At 47.3% G+C, this 24,916-nt stretch overlaps 1 protein-coding gene across 22 annotated transcripts in view; it reads right to left on the bottom strand.

Moving 5' to 3' along the window:
- BMAL1 (basic helix-loop-helix ARNT like 1) overlaps positions 1 to 24,916 on the bottom strand; it is a 102,339-nt gene that overhangs the window by 23,633 nt on the left and 53,790 nt on the right. For 6 of the 22 annotated variants that reach the window (XR_011233674.1, XM_069469589.1, XM_069469592.1 and 3 more), the window contains exons 3-8: positions 10,376 to 10,504; positions 6,328 to 6,475; positions 4,066 to 4,104; positions 3,738 to 3,779; positions 2,454 to 2,611; positions 624 to 703 (exon numbers count right to left, since the gene is read on the bottom strand). Coding sequence is in view for 20 of the 22 variants with exons in the window: in XM_069469589.1 (XP_069325690.1) it covers positions 624 to 703; positions 2,454 to 2,611; positions 3,738 to 3,779; positions 4,066 to 4,104; positions 6,328 to 6,467 (459 nt within the window). In the remaining 2 variants the exon portion in view is untranslated. Of the gene's footprint in view, positions 1 to 623; positions 704 to 2,453; positions 2,612 to 3,737; positions 3,780 to 4,065; positions 4,105 to 5,522; positions 5,646 to 5,808; positions 5,830 to 6,327; positions 6,476 to 7,584; positions 7,698 to 10,375; positions 10,505 to 24,916 lie in introns of all 22 variants that reach the window. The other 16 variants (XM_069469602.1, XM_069469601.1, XM_069469606.1 and 13 more) reach the window with 9 other exon arrangements.

Below are 24,916 nucleotides of genomic sequence, written 5' to 3'. Positions count from 1 at the left end.
TGCAGAGACTCAGCAAGACAAAGAGAGCACTAAAGCCAAGCAGGCTAAAGCACCCGCCTCTTCCATTTATTTTCTTTTTTGAGCCACTCAGTCTGGAAGTTTTGTTGTTTTAATGGGATTTTTTTTTTTCCAAAAAAATCAATTAATTTAATATGCCCTATTTGTAGAATGAACAATTACAACAACAACAGAAAAAAAAACACATGATCACTTCAATATTAATGGGATTTTGGTGTAAAGATTTAGGTGGACCTTTTGGTGCCAGTGGTTAATCAGGACAAGAGAAATTCCCAACTGTTGTCAGTTTCAATCCCTTTCTAAAATCTTCATGCAGAAATATGATTACTTTTTTTTCTTTTAAAGAAATGTGATTCTTAAATCGCTACTGTTTTTAACAAAATCGTGCTTCTGATTCAAAATCACAGTAGCACGACCTTCCATTTTTGCCTAAGCAAGGTTAGAAGAGGAGGAGAAAGGTTGTGGAAGGACTGACAAGGCTGTCCAAACAGTAAGCGAGCCTAAAAATGTTTGGTGTTGAGACATCAAATTTCCATATCCAGGTACTTACTCTGAAATTTATACAAATAAATGTCGTGTAAAACAATCCCACATTTGCAACATACCCTGAGAATGAGGTGTTTCAGCTCATCGTCTGATAGAAAGGTGGGTTTGTAGTTTGCTTCTGTATATGGATTGGTGGCACCTTAGGGGGAAGAAAAGAGGAAGAGTTGGTCCATCTTATATTCAGATAATGTCTCATTCCACTTCACTGCCTCAAACCTTCTGCATATGGCCTGGTCCCTACCACCTGGGATTTTCAATTTTATCTTCTTTTTCCTTAACTGAGACAGGCCTAGCTCTGGCTTTGAACAGAATCCTGTAATGCCAAGGAGAATTCCATTGAAAAGAGAACACTGTTGCCCACTGGAGATTTAGCAAGTTTGCTTTTCTCATTACGGGGAAAACCAAGAGATAATAGAAGGAAGTTAAAAATCTGCTTCTAAGAGACCACGCAGCTCGGGAAGCAAACTGGTAGCAGCTCTCCTGGGAGGGCTCCCTCCTCCCGAGATCTGTATTAAACAGGTTGTCCAGCAGTCCCGCAAATCACCACTCTAAATGTTCTTGGCAAATCGTGCAGCCTGCCAGGCCCTAGCAAATACAGTGTAGAAGGCATTTAGCGTGAGTTCCTCTTCATCAGGGGTGAGTTAAATGAGCTTGGCAACCCGGAGAAATGCATCACTTCAGCAAACTGGCTCCAGCTCCCAGGACTGAAAGGGGGCAAGACTGATGCTTAAAAGGCTGTCAATCTGGCATTTTTCAGAAGAACAATAAATAGAAAAATGCCAGCAGTAAATGACTCGGAATGTGCACAATAGTGAAGGAATAAGATGACAGGGATCCATAATGCTCAAAGTCCCACGGGGAAGGAGGTCAACAGGACGTGTTTGTGACTTTCATGTCAACTAACAAGGCACTGTTGGTCCACATCCCCGCTTTTTACTATAACTTGAGATGTGCTACTTTTTCCTTATAATTTAGTAGGAATTAGTTTATAATTATTTAACTCATACCATCTCTGCTAATATGAATTTTTAAATGCCATTCTCCAAGCACAGGATTCGGCATTTATATTTTTGAATGATGATCAAAAGTCAGACAAAAGCTGCTACTTCTTATTTCTGGTAGCTTTGTACAAATATGAAGACACAGTTCTTTTACCACGCTGGTCAGAGATCTGACTGAGCGCCCACTTTCCAATTTCCTCCAAAAGTCCGAGACCGGCTATGGAAAATTCCAGGAACAGCATTCACTGAAATGCCTGATACAATTCAAATTTCTCTCGTGGTTTGGATAAGTCACTTCCACTTTTCTGCCTCTGTGTTCTCACCCTCCCCACACTCAGAAAAGAAGGAAAACACTGCCTCCCTCACAAAGAGTCGATCTGGTTCAGGAAAATTCCAGGAAGATGAAAATACCCTCAGTGTTCATTCCTGACAATAAAACGCTGCAAGAACCATCAACCAGTGACTCACTCTTCAAAGGAACCATGATGAATTTTCCCTCTTAAAAACTGAAACTGACTTTTCTGTGCCACTGTGTGCTTGTTATAATTGTAAGGGTGGGATCCAGGCGCACGCACATGCAAGATGAGACATCAGCGCTATCCTCTCTAACACGCACGTAGCCCGATTACGTGCACATACAGAAACGTGCAAAGCACATAGCTTATATGCTCTGACGATGCGTGACTGCAAAATTGCATCTCGATACCCATATAAGCACATAATCACTTCATCTGGTATCACAGTTATTGCTGAAAAGTACAGGCAGATTTCTCAAGGCTACATATTTGCAAGTAATAAACATTTGCCTTAGGGACTCAGGAACATTCTAGGCAAGGGTGGTAACATTTGTGAACAAGGACATAAAGGACGGTAAAGCCTAGGTCTCACCTCTTAATGTTTTCATGTGCTGAACAGCCATCCTTAGTACGGTAAGTTTATCTAATTTCCTGGACATAGCGTTGCACGTTGGTACCAAAGAAGCCAATTCGTCAATAAAACTGTTCATTTTATCCCGACGCCGCTTTTCAATCTGACTGTGAGCTTCCCTGAGCAACAATATGAAAAACAATTTCTTATAAAATGTAACCAAGCATCAAGGAAAATGACAAAAATAAATGAATTGTAACTGTTTTATTCATCTGACAAGGCAAATTCGGAATTTGCAGAATGTCTCAAATTAGACTTTTCTACTAAAGTCACCAAGAAAATGGTCTCACTGACAGGTATTAGTTTTTTTATGCTTACCTCATCTTTAGAATTAAGGAGAAAAATTTCAAACTCTTGACTGAGGCGCCCCATAATGAATGCCGCCTTCCTTGGACCACCCAGCACCCCACCTAGATGCAGCAGATGTGACATCTGTTTTCGAGAGCTTCCTCCACGGCATGTCACTCTCCTCCCTCCCAGGAGTGGCCACCTGCTGAGGCAGGGCGACACTTTCCTGCACACTCTCCCTAACTGATTTGCACCTGCCATTGGCGGCTGTCCTCCTGAGGAGGTGCAGCAGCATTGGAAATGCATTTTGCTGCAGCTTCTCTAGATACAGCACCATGGGCCTCCTGCAGAGGCTGGTCTGTGAGGGAAAGGGTAGAATTCTTAGGTCAGCCAATTTCTGCAGCCCCCTGCATCTGTGTGCCATGACACAGCCTCAGATGGCCCTGGTACTAATGGCAGAAGAGCCCGAGGACACATGGGAAGGGGTCAGCAAGTGCAGTTGGAGGCAAAGAATCTACTTGAGGGAGCTGGGCGTGCCCCGCGTGTGGCCTTTATTGCAACTTGCAGTGCAACAGGGGCCCCTTTCCTGGGCAAGGCACAGCCCAGGAATCGAGTCACGGAGCCGTATCTCCTTGGAAGGGCCCTCAAGTGTAAACCGCTGAAGACTGGGGGAACCTTGAGCCTTGACTGATTTTCTGCTACCTCCAAAGTCCCCTTCAGGTTAAGTGTGCTTAGACAGCAGACAGTAAAGGCCAGCTCAGCCTAGATAGAGTGGAGGGCAGAAGGCCACATCAAGCCAAGGCCCATGACCTGTTCCTGGTTCTCTAAGGATGGGGACGTGACAGTGCCTGAAAGGACTGTTAGACAGATGGGACCAAACACAGGGAGCCTTCTCAGGTGCCCTCTAAGCAACCAAAACCAGGACAGTTTATAGCCAAAAGGAGGTCTCAAGCTTACCTTGCATTTTTGATCCTTCCTTGGTGCTCTGTGTATTCTAACCTGGAAAAGAAAAAGCAAAAGCAAAAGATAAAAACGTAATTCCCTGGAGAGGAATGGTCAAGTTATACACTGCTGTTTTCTTCCTGCCCGATCCCTGTCATCTCTCTATAGACATACGTGGGGACTAGGGGATGGAGGGAGACAGTCTGAGCCCACAGCTCACAGCCTCCTTGCTCATCTCCAATTGAGGACATGAGGGGAACCTGCCCCACGTAATAGATTGTGCAATCGTGCAAAGAAAATGCCTATAAGGATGCTGAAGTTCAAATTACTAGGTTCATGGTACCTTCCATGAGGGTCATCTTTGTCTGTGTCCATGCTTTCTCTGAAAAAACAAGAGAGAATGTGACTGTATATTAACAAACACACACAGAACAGCCTCTTACCATAAGACAGAAGGTGCTCATTTATCCAGAAACCAAAGAATTAGAAAGCTCAAATTGTCACAGTATCGATTAATGATGTATAATAGTAAAATAAACAAAACTGATTAATTTGAACCTACCATAAAACCTACATTGGCTTTCAGATTATCAAACAAAAGTTATAGATAGTCTCAACAGAGAGTGCGTGTTAATGTATTTTTACCATATTTCAATTGTTTGAAAATTGGGAATACGTAGTGTTTATGAAAATGCTTAGTTAACCACAGTATCCAAATATCTATAACACCTCGTTCCCCCATCATTCTGGATAAATGAAGCTTATTCCATTTGCAAAACATATGAAGCATCAGAGATTCCTGTGTCTACATATCTATTTGGTGGGGAGGAGGGTGAAGTGAGGAGGGGGAATTAAAGTACCAAGAAAGATGCACTGAGCAGAGCCCCAGGCAGTTCTGGAAGGCACTGCTCCCGATGTGCTGCTTACCAGCTAGCTGGGAACCCCTAGGCTTGAGGAATTGGGACAGGGAGGGGAGTGGAGGGGCTGAGGGCCACAGAGGGTCCGTGGGTCACACAGGGTCTGCCTCCCTTTCCACATCCAAGTGTCATGGCATCTCGTGACTGAGTAAAAAACAGATTGAAATGCCCAAGGAGTTCCAAATCCCCCTCAGGGTCAGCTCGCATCCTTCTCCAACCCATAAATCTATCAGGAGGGCACTGACAGCCAACTTTATCCCATAAGAAAGGAGAGATTATGGCCCTTTGAACAATGTAACCTTCAGGGCAGAACAACTGTTTCTAGGAGCACTGGACCACACCACGGGCTTTCTAGAACGGTATTCCCAACTAGGTGCCCTTGGTTTCCTTGCAGGCAGAGGGTTTCTCTAGCTAGTCCTCAAGTTCAGGGGAAATCACCAGGCCGCACGGGAAAACAAAAACTCCCCTCTCCTCTTTTGTCTAGAATCGTACCTGCTCCTTGAGGCCAGGTGATCATCTCAGGAGAGGCAAAGTTCTGCCTGGCAGTCACATATGACTTCAGTACATTAATGTGACAGGGGAAGGGAGTATGGTTGCGTCGTTAATTGAGTCCCCGTGAATTTCAGATTTGCAAAGTGGGGTGCACGAGGGAAAACTGAAGGGCCTTGGGTGGTGACTAGGCTGCAAACCACCAACCTAGACAACAGAGGTCTCAGAGCACATAGGCAGCTCCGTCAACACTCGCCTAAGACAGAGGGTTCACAGAAAACATCTCGTGGTCTCTCTGCGGGGCAGTCCTGCTACAGAAGAACACCCTGGCGGCCCTCACACCCACTCTCCAGCCCCTGGGCGTTGGCTCTCTTAATTATCTGGGATAACTTACATATTACTCATAGCATCTCCTAGTGGGCATCTGACCTCCAGCCATTGTGCTCCCCAAATTCGACCTGTGAACTTCAGCAGAAAGGACATCTGCTGTAGGGGGATACCTCCTTGGAGATTTTCCCTCATTAAACAAAAGAAAACCTCTTATATGGACATTTGGGTAAGATTTCACACAGTTTGCCTCGGCAAAACAAAATGTGCCTTTGAATATTCTACACTGCCTTATTCCCTAGGTGTTTGTACGTATAGAATAGAGTTGACTCTAAGTGTGAAAATTTACCGACTCAAAAGAAAAGTCATTAAGTCTAAAAAGAAATAAAAATACTATTTAATATAACAGATTCATATTAATTTCAATAATGTTTAAGGACATATCAATGTTCTTAAATTGTTTTCAGAGAGGACCTCTACTCATTCCACAGACATTCATTAAGCACCAGATACTGTCTTCCTCACAGAGGCCTCAGGCAAAGCTTTCTTTGAAACCCCTGAGATATCCATAGACTTAGTTCCTCTTGCTCAAAGGAGCAAAGGAATAGGAAGAAAGGTGTAAAAGGAGGAACTTGGCCTTAAGGCTGTTCTTTTTCCTTTGCCTGGAACAATCTGGGGATGGGAGGGGGAGTAAATGCCTCCAGCTTGCAAGCCCAGGGAAGAGAAGACAAAACCAACTATGTAGCTACCTACATTCGGGCCTTTTACTCCCATCCCTTCTTCCAGGAAAGATAGTAGCTGGCCCCTAGATGTTCCGTGCCCGCGAACTGACACCAAGTGTAACAAGAGCAAGACAAACCCCACAGGCTTACTGGTAGTCAGTGGAGCTGCCCTTCCGCTTGCGGTTGCAATCCACACCGCTGGTGCCGAGGGAGCTGGACAGCAGGTCGGTGGGGCCCGAGGACATGAAATCACTGATGGTTGAAGAAATGTCCATTCTCTGGTCTGCCATTGGATGCTCTGGAATCGTTACAAGGGGACACAGAGGTGTGCTCATTCCAATGTGCTCTTCGAAACCAGTGGAGAACCCAAGGTGGCATGATGGAGGGACTCGGGGCTGGTTTACAGCCACATCTCTTGTTTTTCCTCTTTTCTCATTTTTTAAAATTTTTTTTATACAAAGGGGTGAGGGGTTGTGAGGAGGCGTGCTCAGTTGCTTTCTTTTTGTTGAGACAGAGCCTCACTTTGTTGCCCTAGGTAGAGCGCAGTGGTGTCATTATAGCTCACTGCAACCTCAAACTCCTGGGCTCAAGTGATCCTCCTGCCTCAGCCTCCCGAGTAGCTGGGACTACAGGCATGCGCCACCACGCCCGGCTAATTTTTTCTATTTTTGGTAGAGACAGGGTCTCACTCTTACTCAGGCTGGTCTGGAACTCCTGACCTCGGGTGATCCTCCCACCTCGGCCTCCCTGAGTGCTGGGATCACAGGCGTGGCCATTGCACCTGGCCCACAGCCACACCTCTTACCCGCCAACCTGAACAGGCACGCAGCAGATTGGAAAGAGCCTCATACTTATTTTAAGAGTTTCTGTAAGTAAAATCTGGGCCCACCAGCTCATTTTTCTGGTGGAGACACAAAAGCCCAGAGAAGCTCAGTGGCTTCTCCTAGGTCCCCGTGCTATGGTGTGGAAGCCGTAAACCAGAACCGGAGGCACTAAGAGTTAGAACCCTGAGCTGTTTCCCCTGAGGGGACCAAGTGTCCCAGATATTCTCTGACAGTTCTAATTTTACTTTTTCTTATCAACATATATATATATGATCTATGGAATAAAGAAACGTGATTTGCTTTTTATCTCTGTACTTCTGTTATGACTTTTGTACAAGCTGTAGAAGAGCAGAAAATGTCCTTTCTTACTCTTCAAGTCCTACTTGGGAGTCAGGAAAATATGGTCTCTATCACCAGCCCAGGCCAAGTCCCTTGTTTTCCCCCACTGTCCTTTTGTACCCAGCATCCTGTGTAAGGAAAACCTTGCATAATGAAACGAAGGCATTGTGAACAAATTTGCAAAACATACTGAAATTTTAAAAGCACTAAGTAAATTGGCACCAAAAAAGAAGCTGACAAGTACCTTGCAACTCCAAACCCAGCTGAAGAGGTTGTGCCTGCTGCAGTCAGGGGTCTGAGCTCGATGCAATAGGACTGGAGCTGTCACTCCTTCCCTCTGGGCCCAAGTTCCCTCATCTGCAAAACAAGAGGGTAGGTGTGAGCTACTGTTTTCCACTATATCACTTTTATGCCCAACTGATACTCGCCCTCCTTGGGTGTGTGCCAATTTTTCACTTTTACCAGCATTGCTGCAGGGAACGTCTTTGCGCATATATCTCCTTGCATGTGAGCTATTATCTCTTAGAATAAATTCCTAAAGTGGGCCTGCCAGGGCAAAGGGGACACGCATTGTACATTCTGGAACATACTGCAGCACTGTGCTCCAGAAAAGCTCCCATAATTTCTAACCCCAACAAGAGCTCTTGCCAATCTGAGAGGGGAAAAAGAAACCTCCTTGGTTTTACTTGTATTTTCTAGTTATTACTGATGGTGCTCCTGTGTTTACAGGCATTTCTCTGTCTTCCCTCACGTCCCCTCATGTTCTGTTTTTCTACTGCAGGGGCCTCCCACCCTGTGCTCGCCTGTGTACTGGGACATGGCCTCAGGGGCCCTCAGCGCTGTCCAGCAATCCCCACTCTCCAGCCACTTACTCGCCCACTCTGCTGCGAAGGACTCCGTACTCCATACCCTCTCCTCGAACCTCCAACACCTGCAGTCCTCACCCCCATTCGGCTGGGCGGGGGCTGCCCGCAGCGCCAGCCTCCCTAGGATGCTCCGTGGGAGGACTCCCCGGCCCCAGCTCCCGCCTGGCCGCCACCTCCCTGCCTACTCGTCACCGTCGCTGCAGAGCCCCCCACTCCCACCCAATCCTGCATCACCCACATTCCCCAAGCTACTGAATCATTCCCATTTGGATAAAAACATGAGTTATATAACTGCCATCTTGGGAAAAATAAACTTTTTGGAACACCATCCTCCCCCAGCTACTGTCCCATTTCTCTGTCTCCACCTCTTTTCCTCGTGTCCTCCATGAGGCAACTCACATCGGGCATTTGTCCCCATCATTCCTGTAAAACAGCCCTTGCTGTGTTCACCAGTGGCCTCCCCAGGCAAGACGCAATGGCCAGTTCTCCACACCCTCCCTCCATCACCCAGCAGCACCCAGAGAGCCGACCTCACTCACTCCGTTGTCTCGCTTTCTCAGGGGGCTCCTTCTGCTTCGGTGGCCCCTCCTTTTTGCTGTTTAGCTGGCTCCTCATTGCCTCCCTTACCTCTAAATGAGGGTCCCCTGGATGAGTGGGACCTCTTCCTTGTCCATACTGACTCTCTCTAGCGTCATTGCTTCAGTTGCTGCCTACACTACGACAACTCCCAGATTTCTATCCCCAGCCTGGATGTCTCTCCGAAGGACAGATTTGTGTAACCAACCACCCCCTGACATCTCCGTCTGAGAACACAACAGAGACCTCACACCAAAACATGCACAACCAAACCCCGATTCCCCGCGAGCCAAGCCCTGCCGTCATTCCTGTGGCAGTCCGTGGTACTTCAGTCCCAGAAGTCACCCTGCCTCCTCTTCTTCCCATCCTGCATCCGATCCATCAGCAAAGCCCACCAGGTCCACATTCAAAAACCAGCAAGTTCTGTCAGCTTGACATTTCACCCTTTGTCTCTTTTTCCCTTTGTATTTCTGCTCAAATGTCATTTCACCAATGAAGCTCCTTGAATATCCGTATAACACAAACCCTGCCAACCCTCCCTAACGAAGCCCCTGCTTGTTTTTTCCACAGCCCTTATCAAAATGTGATCTATAATAATCTTCCTTTTTCACTGGCTGTCCTCCCCACTAGGCCATAAGCAGCAGGAGAGCAGGGATATTATTTGCTGCTGGGTCCTTACTGCCTAGAACACTTCCCAGAACATAGTAAGTGCTCAATAAATAGACATCGAATGAATTAATAAACAAATTTGTATATTAATTCTTTCTTCATCATAGATGTTATAAATACTATTTTTTTCCTTTTTGCCTTTTAACCTTGTTTATGGTGTTTATATGTGGTACTAAAAGTGACATGTTTTAAAACACCTTTTCTCACCTAATATAAATATTCTCCTTCTTATTAATATTTTTATAATTTTACCTAGCACTTTAATCCATTTGAAAATTATTTTGGTATACTACCTAAGCTTAGGACTTTCTTATTTCCCTCTAACAGACAGATAACTTTTTCTAACACCGCTTATTAGCTCATACATCCTGTTACCACAAATCTAAAATACCACCTTTATTGACTTATCCCTATTTCCGCACTTCCCATTCTGTTGCTTGAGTCTGGTTATTTTCATTCTAGTACTATATTTACTGTTTTTATGACTGTGACTTTAGAACACATTTTAATTGCTAGTAGAGCAATCCTTTTGCTTTCAGAAATTTCCTGGCTATTCTCTCTGATTTATCCTTCAAGAAGCATGTTATGATTATTTAATCAAAGTCCCAGTTGGGTGGCCGCCATTGTCGTTGTTATCCTAGTACTAACAGTCAGAGAAGCAGGGCCAAAAATGAGTTCAGAGCCCCACCCTCAGGGTCCTGGTGACTTTCAGAGCCCTGGCCCTCCTGGGCCACACACCAGACATGGGGCGTCACCGGAATCCACCACGCCCCTTTCTGATCAGCCAAACAACTGCCTGAGGTGGAATATTCCAAGTTTCAGAATTCCTGGAAGAAACTATACTTCCTAAAGGAAGTATTGTCATGTGAGCTACCAATAATCATCAGTTGCCAGAGGGCGAGGGTGGGGGGATTTAGTTGTTACCTGAAGTTACAGTTCTTACACCTCAGATCCAGCTTGGGAGGAGCAAAGGGCCTCTGGACTTGTTGGTCACCTCAAAGCGATTTTCATGTTTTGTAACTTCCTTTTAGGCAGTCAACTTCTTCCAAAAACCTACAACGGAGACCACAAGAAAAGAAAACCCAGACAGGTCACTTTGGTGTAAGAAAATTTAAAAGTCTCTTATTAGCTGAGGGAGATGAAGGCCCCAGTTCATGACTCCTCATCACAGGGAGTAACTCTGGGTGGGCTCACTGTCCCACCCAAGGCCACGTCCCACCTGCACTCACCACCCCTAGCCACTTGGTCGCCTTTCAGCTCCCTGTTAAAGCTATACTGCAAACGCACGAATCTGGCAGGAGATACTTTCTGTGCAAAACAATGCCTTCCGAGTTACTAAAAATGGATGCTTGGAGAAGGAAGGTAATTGTGTTTTTTATGTCTCCTTCTGGGTCAAGTAATAATAGTGAACACTTGCTGAATGTTACCGTATGTCAGGCACGATCCTTAGTGTTTTACGTGGATGAACTCATGTAAACCTGAAAATAACTCTGTGAGGTAGACACTATTGTTTTCTCCATTTTACAGAAGAGGAGATCGAGGCACAGAGAGGTGAAGAAACTAGCCAACGTCACACAGCTAGAGGGTGGCAGGCCTCCAGACGCTGCACTCACTGCTAACGACACCACTCAACTTGCTCTCAGGTGACGGTGGCTGCCTGAGGCCAGACAACCAGGAAGAATGGAAAACCACAGAGAGCGAGTCTCCAGAAAACGTTAAGCCAAACATAACACCAGCAGGGCCAGCACCTGAAACTAATGGCTGGGCACAGCTGAGATGTCTCAAACAAACGCCGGTGACCTCAAGTACACCTGGATACACATGAGCTGAGAGAGAAATACATTCTGAAAGGGGCTCATGTCAGCACAGTGGCAGTGCTCCCCCACCCCATGTCTCACTGACAGGACCCAGGTGTCTCCTCTCTGTCCTTTTGACACTTGTGCTGGCTTCCCGCATCTGGCAGGAGCTGGCTCTGAAAGGAAGAAAAGAACCTCCCCCTCCTCCTAATCCATCCCCGCTCTGCTTTGGGGTGGCAAGACTGCAATTTTACATGGGGGTTTCCTGACCTTTCCGAAGCAAAAATTCTGGCATTTCACATTTGACTGGCTAATTTTGCAGTCTTTGCAGCATGTATCTCTGCCTTGATCATGACAAGGGCCTTCCAGTGAATAGCCATGAACAGAACTGCTTTTGTCCTCCCAGTGTCTTCCTCTTTGCAGTCTGATTCAGAAACCCTCACTGTCTGACCCTGCTAACCCCAAGCTGGGCATGTGCAAATACTGCGACCAGGAATTTTGGAATTCCAGTCCCCGAGCCTCAGTGGGTAAGGCCGCAGCAAATGGAGGCCAAGTCCCCGGGCTTACTATACATAATTCCATCTAAATCTGATTCCCTGTTTAGGTCACACGCTATCCTCCCAGGCCCCAAATTAGCAACCAGGAATCCACCCTGGGCTTCCTTCCTCTCTCCCTCCCACGGCCCACAGCCCCCACACAGCCCTCTGAGGGATGGGCCCTGCCACTTCCCTCTGTCTCCTTGTCACTGCCTGTGTTCAGGCTGCTGTCCTTCCCACTTTGGTCGGAGACAGGACACCCCCTTGCTCAGGACACTTCAAGCCTGCCAGACAGAACCTGAAACTCCCCAGCAGGAAACATCAGGCCTCGCTTAGTCCCCAGCCCGACCCTCCCATCCGCTGCCCAGAGCTCCAGCCAGACTGAAGTCGCCAGGAGCACCCTGCCTCTGCTGGGCCCATGTTTGCAGGTGTGGCTCCCTTCACCCACACTGTCGCCTAGTGAACTCCCACTTTCCTTTCTTGTGCCCTCAGGCGCCACCGCCTAGAGAAGCCTTCAGAGCTGCATCCTGCCTCCCTGGTTCGCCCCAGCAGCTGCTCCTGCCCAGCTCCCTGCAGGCCCCGTGGCCGTTCTCTGCCTGCACGCCTGCCTCCCCCACCTAACGTGGGCATCGGGCAGGCAGGCCCTTGCTTATAGGTGTCCCCAGTGCCACGCCTCACTCCAGGTTGCACTCAACAAATGCTACATGAATGAACAAGACCATATTCTTTCTCAGACCCTGACTGCCCTGAAATTTAGATGAAAGTCCTAAGTCTCAAGTCCTACACTCCATAAGAAATTTTTTATTTTAATCAATTTTTCCAATACTCAAATTTATTTTATAGAAATAATAATAGATACTAATATAGATTTTGGCACCATCGTTGTCAAAACAAAAATCAGAAGGCCTTTCTTACACACTTAGACAAGGTAAGGAAGGTGAACCAGCCATGACACTTAACACTAGCTTTGGAAAACTGTTTTTTCCCCCAAGAAGATATTCTTAGATGTAAGAAAAACAACAAAAGAAAAAGGAGTAAGAACTCCCTAGTTCTGAGCTGTTTGCAAAGGGGATGTGGGCCAAGGAAGGGGGCTTCAAGAGACCGCAGGCACTCTGAGAGGCTCTCTTGCTGTGGCTGGACTCGCAGGGCCGCCCTGGTGCAGCCGTCCAAGTGGTGCACGGAGAGGGGCTCTTGGGACGGCCTGCCTGGGGTCCTGGGGTCAGGGCAGCAGGGGTGCCCACTTTTGAGCTCCAGATTCCCAAAGGTGGGAGGGAGGTTTGCTGGACCACCAGAGAAAGCGGGGCATGAAGGGGCTTGTGCAGGATGCCTGGGAAGAACCCTCCATCCCACCTCGGGGCACAGGGAAAAGGAAGTCAGGGGCTCCTCACAAAGGAGCAAGGAGGCCAGAAGGGGAGTCACAGCACAGGCTGCCCCTGCAAAGAGATGCCTCAACAGCTGAGAAGGGCAAGGGCGAGGGTGTCACTATGCAGCACCAACAGAGACATGGCTGCTCCTCTGAGCAGAGCAGGGTGAGACGGAACGCCGCCCCCTAAGAAACCCACACCTGCCATCTACAGGAAGACCACCACACCAAGACCCCCAGCCCAGAGCAGGCATCTCTCTCCTTTCTGTTGTCCCTGCTCCAGCACCCCGGAATGCTTCAAGGAGAAAAGGGGAGCCTGGCAGGTGTATTAAGGTTCAGACTCTGAGCTGCCTCTCCCAGCAGGAAGGTTCTGCACTGCCACCCTGGTGGCAGGCCTGGCCATGCGACTGGCCCTGACTGATGAATGTGAGCAGAAGTGACAGCCATGACTCTCAAACAGAACCTTTAGCTTGTGTTCCTTTGTCTGTACCCAAGACCAGCAACTTCCTGGATAGAGGCCCCTCATTTAGCCAAGGCCCTGGAAGGATAAGAGCACAAGGAGAAATACACCTTTGCTATTGCAAGGCCCTGAGATGTTGAGGTTGTTTATTACTAGGGTGACCAACTCTTCTGTTTGCCCAGGACCTTCCCATTTTAGTGCTGAAAGTCCTGCATCCCAGGAAACCGCTCTGTCCCAGACAAATTCAGATGGTTGGTCATCTAGTTCCTACTGTTGCATAACTCATCGTAAGCTGACACAGGCAGGATGGAGGAAATAAAGACTAGAATCTTAGAGTCACGGATCAAGCCTGACTCAGGAGGAGAGAGAGGGAACAATGGCATTTCCATTGGATGAGTTTACTCTTCACAATAACCTATCCATTCATTGTGATCATGATCCCAGTTTTCCAGGTGAGGAACCAAGGATTGAAGAGGCAAAGTTATCTTGCTCAGAATGGCACAGCTGGCAAGTGGGGATGAAGCCCAGGTGTGTCTGGCTTTACTGCTGGTGCTTCTAACTATCACACTGCTGCCAATTCTGCCTCCAAAAACCACTCCCAAAAGCAAAATACTGAGACAAAAGCAAAACAAACAAGCTCCTGGGGAAAGATTGAGGGGAAATTATAAGAAGAAATCCTAGCTCAGGAAAGCTACAGGAACTGAGCAAACATGTTTTCTCTGAGCTTCCGGGCAGCCAGTGCAGAAGGGGAAATGCTCAGTCCCCACTGTGAAGACTAGGAAGCATATCAATTAATTGATGTCACAGTGCTGAGCAAGGAGAGGTATCTGCTGGGAGCTTCTCTCTATGTGGCCTGAATAATGCTGTGCTGAATGACTCTGGGGAAACAGCTTTGTAAAAGAACAGTCCCTTTTTTAAAATGGGACCTCAGTGAAGGCCTGCCTCTCCCCTTTCTCCACAATGTCACCCCCAATGTTACAGCTGGATGGAGTTCTGTTAAGACACTGTCACTCGGGTAGTAGCTTTCAATGATGTGGCTTAATAACAGGGTACGGCTAAGGAAAACATGGACAGTAGTGAACCAGCATCCTTGACTGCCCTGTCTGGTAGCTGTATGCTTACTGATCTACTCCACAAATCCCCCAACTCCCCAGTAGGGGTCCCTGTGTTGCCACCTCTGCACTCCCACAACCTGCGTGGAGCTGGCCCTGCACATGCCTGTGGCTCCAAAAGTGCCACTTTCCTTCCCTTCCCAAGAGCCTTTGCAGATGGCCCCAAGCCCCATTCTCCACTACGTGGCACTTGCCTCAATGTCTGCTGAGGGAATGAGTGTCGAGTTGCTCTGGTCTGTTCAGATGGTGCTGGCCATGGAGGGCCAAGGGGGACTTAAAGCAGGGTCACTATGACAGCCTGTAGGGAGTTTAGTTGTCTTGCTGTGCAATAGATGGATTTAAAGAACCTTTACTAGGTGAGCCCAGATGCCCTCAACCTAAAGCAACAGGTGTTTGCACCAAGATCATTCAACAAGCACTTCTCTAGCTCCTAGCTAAAGCCACAATGGGGACACAGGGAGAAATCAGCAGTCCTTACACTAAAGATGCCCTCGATCTAGTTGGAGAGACAAGTGTTTTAATAAACACACAACAGCATGACCAATGCAACAGGCAGGGCCACGCTTACAGTCGTGCAAGCAGTGCCCTGCCCCACTCCAGGAGGTGCCTGCGTGTTTGCAAGTGGCAGAGGTTTGTTGAGCCATGACGACGAATTTCCAGCAGGTGGCAGCGAAGTGTCTTGAGGAGGGAGTGCTTTCTTTCTAGCTGTGGGGCATAAATAAGGCACAAGAGCGAAACAGAGGAGAAAATGATGAGCTTACTGGAGGAGGGGGAGGGCGGGCGGGAAATGCTTGCAGGGGGGTGTGGGTGATGGAAGGAGAAGGGACCAGGGAGCAGGTGAGACCTGAATGGGGTGTTGCCAGGTGTTTGCCGGGTGGCCGGGCAGTATGTGCAGAGGCACTTCAGCCTGAAAGTAGGGGTTGTCAGGCCCAGAGGGGGGAACCCACTGGCGGAACTCATGTACCCACCCACACTGGGTAGCTCAAGGTGCTCAGGGATCTGAAATCAAACATAAACCACGGAGATTGCATTTGGAGCTACAGGACTTTAACGGTCAGTTGGAAGGATCTCACGAGAGAGAGGATTTGTGAATCTGGGGCACTGTGTGAGCCAAAGCAAGGCCAGCCTGTGTGTGTGGAAGAGAGGACAGCCACTGAGGGTCGGCAGAGGGGCTCAGAGGTCTGTTAAGGGTCACAAAACAGGGCTAGCCTGTAAGCTTCCCCGGGGCGTGCACCCAGCCCAGCGCAGGCACTCAGTAAGGGATGTCCTTCACCCCGTGCCAAGCCTGTCACTGAGGCATAGGAATGAGAACAGGCTACTGCCCGGCCGGGCATCCTGGGAGGACTCCTGGTCCCGGAGATGGATGTATAGACCACCGATGAGACGGGTTTGGGAACTGGCCTAACTCCAACTGACAGCTGAGCAGCTGCCTAAATTGAGGTGGACCAGGATGTGGAGGCAGAGTGAACAGAATGGGGACAATTGAAGCGTCTGAGTGGGCAGGAAGATCAAGGAGATTACTCTTTTAACAGGTTTGATAAAAAAGACTGCAGAATGACTTAGACTCTCAGGAATCACCAATTCCCCTTAAAATATTCATGAACTATCTGAAAAGGGAACTGATACTATTTAGTGCTTTTAATGTTCTAGAACCTTCATTAAGTAGTGGTTAAGAGCATGCTGTCTGACGGGACATGGTGGTCAGGTTTCACACCCTGCCCCACCATGCATTGGTGCCTGGGTTCCAATCTTAGGCCAACGGATACCACCTGTGCGACACTTGGGTCTCTGTGTGTCGTGGTCTCCTGACCTGTAGGATGAAGACGATAACACTACCTGCCTTGGAGTCGTGGTGAGGATCAAATGAGATAAATACTCAGAATGGCATCTGGCACATAATAAGGTCCCTGTAACTGTTAACTATTATTATTTTCTCATTAACCATCTCAATAGCCTTATAAGATGGCTAATGCTCTCTCTCCCATTTTTACAGATAAGGAAACTAAGTTTAAGAGGGTGAGCAGCTTGATGGAGGCCAGTGACTTTGTAGGAAGGTAGATTTAATCCTAGTTCAGTCCTATATAAAGCCCACACTCTTTCCACTATACAGCAAGGCCTCCATGCAAAACAGGAAATAGGCACACTCCAGAGTACGCAGCGATTTATAAATTCTCCAGACCAGCACTTCCCAAACTTCTGCCAGGGAACACTAAACCCATGGATTTTAATGATGTTATGTGGAGGTAAAAATCAGAGGCCAAATAAGTATGGGGAATGCTGGGTTCAATAGTCAGGCAAGTTTTTCTTCTGCGGGGCTTCTTGGACCTTTAAACATGCCCTTGTGAGGTGCAAGGGTCTGTCCAGAACAGTGGAGCCTCCAATCCCCCAAGTGGACGCATACGCACATCATTTCCCATCTAGCACCTAGTAGCCAAGGGTTTCATGGGGCATACTAAGGGAACCCTGCTCTGCAAAACCACGTGGGATCAAGAATCCCCCTCCCCCAAAACCCCGCCTCCCCGCCCCGCTGGTTTCCTTACTAGAAGGTACATATTATTTCCTAGCCTCTTGGCTTTTCTGAAAGCAGCCCAAGCTCTGAGGTTCCTGCTCCACTTTTTCTCACGGGTGGTCCGTGGCCACTTCCTCTGCCCAGTGCATGCTCCCTGGCCTGGCGCTGCCCTCTGCCCCTCGTGCATACTGCCATGTTCAGCCCACTCCCTGCCCCAGAGCCAGGAGTCTTCAAGGGTTCCCCTCCCAGGTTCGTTTGCGCTACCCAGAGGACAACTGTTAGATCTGAAGTTACAAAGAGAGCTCCCAGGTGCTGTTTCTCCCCAAGCAGAGGCCAGGCCTTGTTCTGTCCTGTACCCCAGCACCTAGTACTCAACCTCTGGGGGCAGGGAGAGGGGCGGACGTGTGCCCTGTACCTGCCACATTGCTGCCTCGGCTCTGGGGAGCAGCCTCATGAGAGCATAGCCTCTTCCTGACCCTTAGCCTCAACATGCCCCTGCCTGCAAAGAGGGCACAGGGGACAACCTCTGACGACACACCCCAAAGGATCAAGAGTCACACCCAAGGACCAGTGAAAACACATCAGCCTCACTTCTGTTTTCTTTCTATTGTTTTGTGCTTATTTGCTTTTGTTTATAAATGCTATAGAATAAAAGAAGAGAGCCCTGGTCATAAAGACTCAGGGGAAGAACACTCTTTTTACCAAAAACTTACTGCCTGAAGTTGGAGAAAATTCTGGAAAACATCTGCATCTTGTTCTAAAGGAAACAAAAAAATGCACCACTGTTATATGGTGGCAAAGGGTGAGGTGCTGGTGTGAGGAGAGCAACGTCAGGAGGGTGCCTGAAAGGTGCTTTAAAAAGTTTGGGGTCAGGAGTTTGGGGCTGCTCTGACAGAGACAGGCGGGGACAGGCACCAGGGGGTGGCCCAGGAAGGGCTGAGACTCAGAGAAGAAAAGTCATGTATCTTCTGTGAGAATGAGGGGAAAACGAGAAGAATATTCAATAGCAGGGAAAAGGGATATTACGGAATCTTGGCTGGAGTGGCCTGTACCTTTCACCCCAGTAAAGAACAAGGCCAACTACAGAGTGGTGGGTGGGCCCCGAGACAGGGGGAGGGTGCTGGGTGGGGGGCCGGATGCTGCAGAGCAGAGGCTTATCCAGAGCAGGCCAACCAGGTGTGTGGCCTTCCTGGCACCCCAGGAAGCAGGAGCAGAGGGAGAGGTCAAGGGTTCTCCCCCAGCTACTGGACCAGCAGGGGGTGTGGACAAAAGAGTGAGAGGAGTCTGGGTGCCCAAGGAGAGGTGGGGCAGGGTGGTGGTCATAGCAGGGTCCCTTGGGTTCCAAGCCCATCTCTGCCAGTCAATGGCTGCATGTCCTGGTGACCTCTAGGAGCCGCAGTTTCCTCATCTGTAAAAGGGGGGATTCCATCTCATGGGTTGTTGTGCAGACTGAGTGAGCTTAGTGCAAGAAAGTACTTAGTGTGCTTAGCTAAGCCAGCTGCGGTCCTGGACATGGGTGACCTCCTGCTGGCTGAAAGGGGAGGGGTAGAAGGCTGTGGGAAAGGTGATGTCAGAAGCAGCAAACTCAGACTGAAACCTCAGGGTGCAGGAGATCAGCGATGGTGACAGCGGGGGTAGCAAGGGGACGTGAAGGAACTTGAAGCCAGAGATCCAGGACAGTGGCCCCTAGGGTCACTGGGGAGGTGGGAAGGCAGCCCAGAGGGCAGCATTTTGCAGCGGGAAGCATAGAGGACTTGTAAGAATGTGAAAGGTGAATGGAATTTTAAGAATCCAACCCCTTCATTTTCCTAAAATACAGAGAGACAACCCCTTCTGTGGAAAGCTGGGACTAAGGTAATGGGAAAGTCAGTCAGTGGGTGATGAATAACGGAATGTTAGAGTTGCTCAGGGAGATGAAAGTGTCTTCCCCACAGAGAGGGAGCCCACTGGGGGGGAAGGGGAGCCCGCAGGCTGACAGCCACTGCTCTGGCCGGGCTGCATGACCCGGGGACACAGCTGCACCTGGCTAGCGCACTAGGGCACCTCTTATGTCCCACCCAGCACGGGCTTTGGCTGACTGGTAAGAAGGCCTCAGATGGCTACCACCGCCCCAAAGCCTTAAAGCAAAGCATCCAACACAATTTATGGAGCACCCCTTGCGTGCCAGGTAATTTCTGTGGTGAAAGCATTGGTCATTTGAGTAAATTTCCACCACAAACTGCATGTGGCAGCCAAATTTCAATTGAGGACAATTTTGTAATAATGAAGACACTGTTAGTGTGCTGGCCCATGATCGCTCACTAATCTCCCAACAAATATTTACGGAGGCATCCAAGCGCCAGGCACTGTTCTCCACGGCAGTTGCAGGGAAGGGGCAGGGAGGCAGGAATCCTGTCCTCATCTGGTGCACACTCTGATGAGGGAGGCAGGCAACTTATGTCGGTATTGGGTGGTGGCAAGTGCTTGGGAAAAAATTCAGAGATGAGAAGGGGAGTGTCAGGGTAGGAGGGCAGGAAAAAAGGCCCCATGGAGGTGAGACTTGAGGAGGTGAGAGGGCCACGAAGGGGTGAGCCAGGCAGTAGACAGCGGGTACAGAGGGCAGCAGGGAGCCACCCAGTGCTAGGGGACCAGCACCTGGTCATGCGCGGGAGAGGAAACAGCTGGAGAAGGTGGGGGTGCAGTCACAGCCAGGTATGGTTCTGCAGACCCTGGCAAGGACCTGGCTTGACTGTGAGTGAACTGGGAGTGACGTGATCCCACTTAGCTTTAAGTCTGGCTGCAGTAGTGAGAAGAGACTGTGTGTGTGTGTGTGTGTGTGTGTGTCCACGCATGTGCAGAGTTGGGAGATGATGCTGCTCGGCCCTGGGTCCTGGGTGTGGAACTGTCTGAACGGCTGCATTCTAGACATACTCCCAGGGCTGTGCCAATTGATCAGTGGGATGTGAGGTGTAAGAGAGCTGGCTGAGTGGCCACGGTGGGGTGATGGAAAGCCGATTCTCTTCATGCTCCGAAGGAATAGCCAACGGGCTTCCTGATTGTCTAGACCTAGGGGTGACTCCCAGTCTGTGAACTGCACAACGGCCCCAGCCAAGGGGGCAAGTGGGGTGCAAATCCACCCCACACTCCCCTTGCGAGGCACGTGCCCTGTGGGGCAGCTGGAGGAAGAGGTGCCTGTTTGCCATGCCCCCGTCCAGGGCAGGAGCCGCTGGTTCGGACGTGCTCAGCAGGGGCTGCTGTGAGAGGTCTCGGCCACGTCCCCGGCCACACTGCCGGGAGTGGGGGTGGAACAGAGCAGACACCTGCTGCCCTGCCTTCCTCAGTAGTGACCACCTCCCACTTACTGCGCAGCAAACATGTGCCTAGGACGGCGCCAGCTCTTACAAGACTCGTTCACTCCTCACAGTGACCTGCTGGGAAGGCACTGTTACCAATCTCGTGTAGAAGGGGACACTGAGGCTTAGAGAGGTGGAGCATCCTGTTCAAGATCACACGGCTGGGAAGGGGTAGAACGGGCACTGGAACCCAGAAATGCCTGACTGTGGGGCCGGCCGGGACTCTGCTAACGCTTTGTTGCTTGAGTGACTCAGCAAATAAAAGCAAAGCTGTCCCAAGTGGGAGAAGGAGGGCAGGGCAGGCGCATGCCCATCTCCCCGCCCGCCCTCAGTGCAAGGGCGACAAACACCAGCAACAAGGACTCGAACTGACCGAAGCGCTGGGGGAAGGGCAGATCTGTTGTAACGGGTTAACTAACGGTTAACCAGGTGATCCTTCTGTTTCAACTCTGAACTACTGAAAACCTTTCTAAAATGTACTTGTCCACTTGCCTGGCACACACAGATTAAATCTATGATGAGCCTCAAAGTCTTCCCTGGATCTGAAATGTTGGTCTGAATGTATCCTGACCCCAGGAATAACCTTACAAGTTCCTCTTAACTAAAACAGAATCGGCTTGTTTTCCTTCATTTATCTCTTTCCTACGTAAGGAGTAAAGAAGGAAAAAAAAAAAAAAACTTCAGTGATTTCAGTTTCATTTTTCTGAGTGTTGTTTACAGCAAGCAAATATTACAAGTCGAAGGATCTGAATACGCGTGAGATGTGCAGCTCAAGATAATTTTTCCAAGAAAATATTCAGTGCCGGAATCACAACAAAAATAACAACACAAAAACTACAGTGGCAGAAACCACACACCGGGCTTTTATTCTGTGCCACTCAGTGCTGTTTCATTTAGTTCTCCAAGAAGCACTAATTAATTCCGAGAGGAGTCAGCTATACAGCCTGAAATCCCTCGGCTCCCAAGTAGGAAAGCCAGGATTCAAGGGCAGGTCCGTTGGACTCCAAGTTTCTGCGACTACTGAAGGAACACTATCCTTTCTGGGTTCAAACAAAACAAGACAAAACCCAAAACAAAACCTCCTATAAGTCAATAAAAAGGCAAATACTTCAGTGGAAAAATAAGCAAAGACTATGAATAGGAAATCACAAAAGATGAAATGCAAAGACCAAGAAATATATGAAAACATGTTCAACCTCATAATAATCAAAATATGATAAAGAGATATCACTTTCACTGCTCATATTAGCAAAGATTACATTTTAAAGATAATATCAGTATTTTAGTGAAGGTGTGCTAAATGGGCAGGAACACACTGGACATCAGAATACAAACTGACATACAAAGCAATTCCATGTCTAATTAAGTTAAATTTTATGTCTAAGGACATCATCTGTTATATAGTATTCACTTAATAGATATATATCTATATCTACATATATAGATATATGTGTATCAATGAATATAGAGGGTTTTTATAACATTATAATAGGGGATAATCCAAAACATTTAAATGTTCCACCACAGAGGATTGGTTAAATAAATTATGGGTATATTTAAGAAAAAATATTATACAATCATTCAAATTATACTTAAGAATATATAACATGGGAAATACACTTGCAAAAATGTTAAGTGAAAAAGGATACAAAATTACATATACACTATTTCCCAATCTCATTACATATCTATAGAGAAAGGACAAGAGAAAATTCACCAGAACATTAAGACTACTGTCTCCAGCTGGCCAGATGGGTCATTTTTGTTTATTATAATTTCTCAACTTTCCATCTTTTTCTATATTGAACACAAACTTTTTACATAATAAAATTTAATAAACACAACAAGGACTGAAAGGAAAGAAACCAAAATGATGGCAGTAGTTATCTTTGTGGGCTGAGACAATGTGTAGTGACTTTCGTCTTTGAGTTTTCCTGTCTGTTTCAAACTTTCTCTAGTGAGGCTGTATTACTTTTGGACTAAGCAGAATTATAAACCTTATTACTAAGTATTCAAATTTGTTGTAATCATATCACCACCATATAAAAAACTTCAACTAGTTTCAAGATATGAATAACAGAGGACAGGGAAATCTCCGAACACATCAGCTATCCTGGATGAAAAAGCCTTGTGAAAGTTTCCATACAAGAAGTGTTAAGGGACCACAAGCTTACTGGCAGTATTCACATTGCCACCAAAGCAGCATGTAACAACTGGCACATTCACAGTATGTTTGCCTTAGGTGCCGTGGTCAGTTCTGAATGCCTGGCTACATGAGGCTATGGCCAAGGGGAGCACAGCTCTGCCGCATGGGACTGTCAGTGCTGGGCAGCATGCCCCCTAGTGCCAGCTGCTCCTCACGGGGACTCCCTTGGACGTCAGACCCTCATGGTCTGAGGGGTCTGACGAGAGAAAACCCTGAAGAGCCCCAGGGTTTTCAGGAACAGGTGGAGGCCCAAGCTCGAAGCAGGAAGCCTACGGTAGATCGACTTCACCCACTCAACTTTGACCTATGAGCTGATGCTTAGGGCCTCAGCAGCCCCATTTCTTCCCTGCCTTCCCCCAGGCCTGCCCACAGCTCCCAGAGCCGGATGACCCAGGCAGGTGCAGGCAGAGGCCACAAAACAATCAAACTTGGCAAAGAGCATGGAGCCTGGCTGGTTTTCCTTTCTACAAAAGTCTACACAGGGACATTTAAAATATATATGTATGTACAGGTGGGAGGGGTAAAAAAAAAACAGAGATGGCAAAGGTTAAAAAAGATGATGATGGAAACTATGTTTCAGGCTCTTTTAAGAATACATATTTTCTAAAAGGGACAGGGGAAACATCAAAATACCTTGTTTCTCTGACAATGAATACAGTTAAAAATTTGGACTTCTCTATGAAACTACTAAAAGAAAACATTGAGGAAATGCTTCAGGACATTGGTCTGGGCAAGGACTTCTTGAGTAATACCCCCACAGCACAGGCAACCAAAGCAAAATTGGACAAATGGGACCACATCAAGCTAAAAAGCTTCTGCACCGCAAAGAAAACATCAACAGAGTGAAGAGACAACCCACAGAATGGGAGAAAATATTGCAAACTGCCCAACTGACAAGAGATTAATAACTAGAATAAATAAGGAACTCCAACAATTCAATAGGAAAAATCAAAATAATCCAATTAAAAATGGGCAAAGGATATGAATAGACTTTTCTCAAAAGAAGAAAACATACAAATGGCCAATAGGTATATGAAAAAATGCTCAACATCATTAGTCATCAGAGAAATGCAAATCAAAACGACAGTGAGATATCATCTCACCCCAGATAAAATGGCTTTTATCAAAAAGACAGTCAATAATGAATGCTGGTGAGGATGTGGAGAAAAGGGAACCCTTGTATACTGCTGGTGGGAATACAAATTAATGCAAACACTATGGAGAACAGTATGAAGGTTCGTCACAAAACTAAAAGTAGAACTACCATATGACCCAGCAATCCCAGTGCTGGGTATACATCCAAAAAAGGGAATTCAGTATATCGAAAAGATGTCTGCACTCCCAGGTTTACTGCAGCACTATTCACAATAGCCAAGATTTGGAATCAGCCTAAGTATCCATCAATGGGTGGATGCATAAATTGTGGAACATATACACAATGGATTATTATATAGCCATAAAAAAAGAATGAAATCCTACCATCTGCAACAACATGGATGGAACTGGAGAACATTATGCTAAGTAAAATAAGCCAAGCACAGAAAGACAAATCTCATACATTCTCATATGTGGGAGCTAAATATTAAAAACAACTGATCTCATGGAGACAGAGAGTAGAATGATAGTTACCAGAGGCTGGGAAGGGTAGTGGGGAGAGAGAGAACAGTGGGGATGGTTAATGGTGCAAAAATATAGTTAGATAGATAAAATGAACAGTCTTTGATGGCACAAAACAACAAAGTGACTATAATCAACAATATGTTAGGGTATACTTCAAAATAACTAAAGGAGTGGAATTGGAATGTTCCTAACACAAAGAAATGACAAATGCCTGAGGTGATGGATACCCCAATTACCCTGATTTGATTAATTCACATTGCATGATTGCATCAAAACATCACACGTACCCTATAAAGATATACAACTATTATGTACCCATAATCATTTTTAAACAAATTCGCATTTCTACATTTCCGTATGTAAAAGACATTTCTAAGAGAAACGAAATCATTTCTTTCTATTTCAAGTCTGTCCTAAGGCTTTTCCAGCTAATTTATAAGTGCTCACGTGCACACACACACTCCCCCCTCATACTTTCAAAGATGCAATGTAAGTATTTTTAACATGCCTTTTACTCTCTTGAAAGGAATC

Source organism: Eulemur rufifrons, chromosome 6 (assembly GCF_041146395.1).
Source record: "Eulemur rufifrons isolate Redbay chromosome 6, OSU_ERuf_1, whole genome shotgun sequence".
NCBI lineage: Eukaryota > Metazoa > Chordata > Mammalia > Primates > Lemuridae > Eulemur > Eulemur rufifrons.
This window is presented reverse-complemented; position numbering and strand designations above follow the sequence as displayed.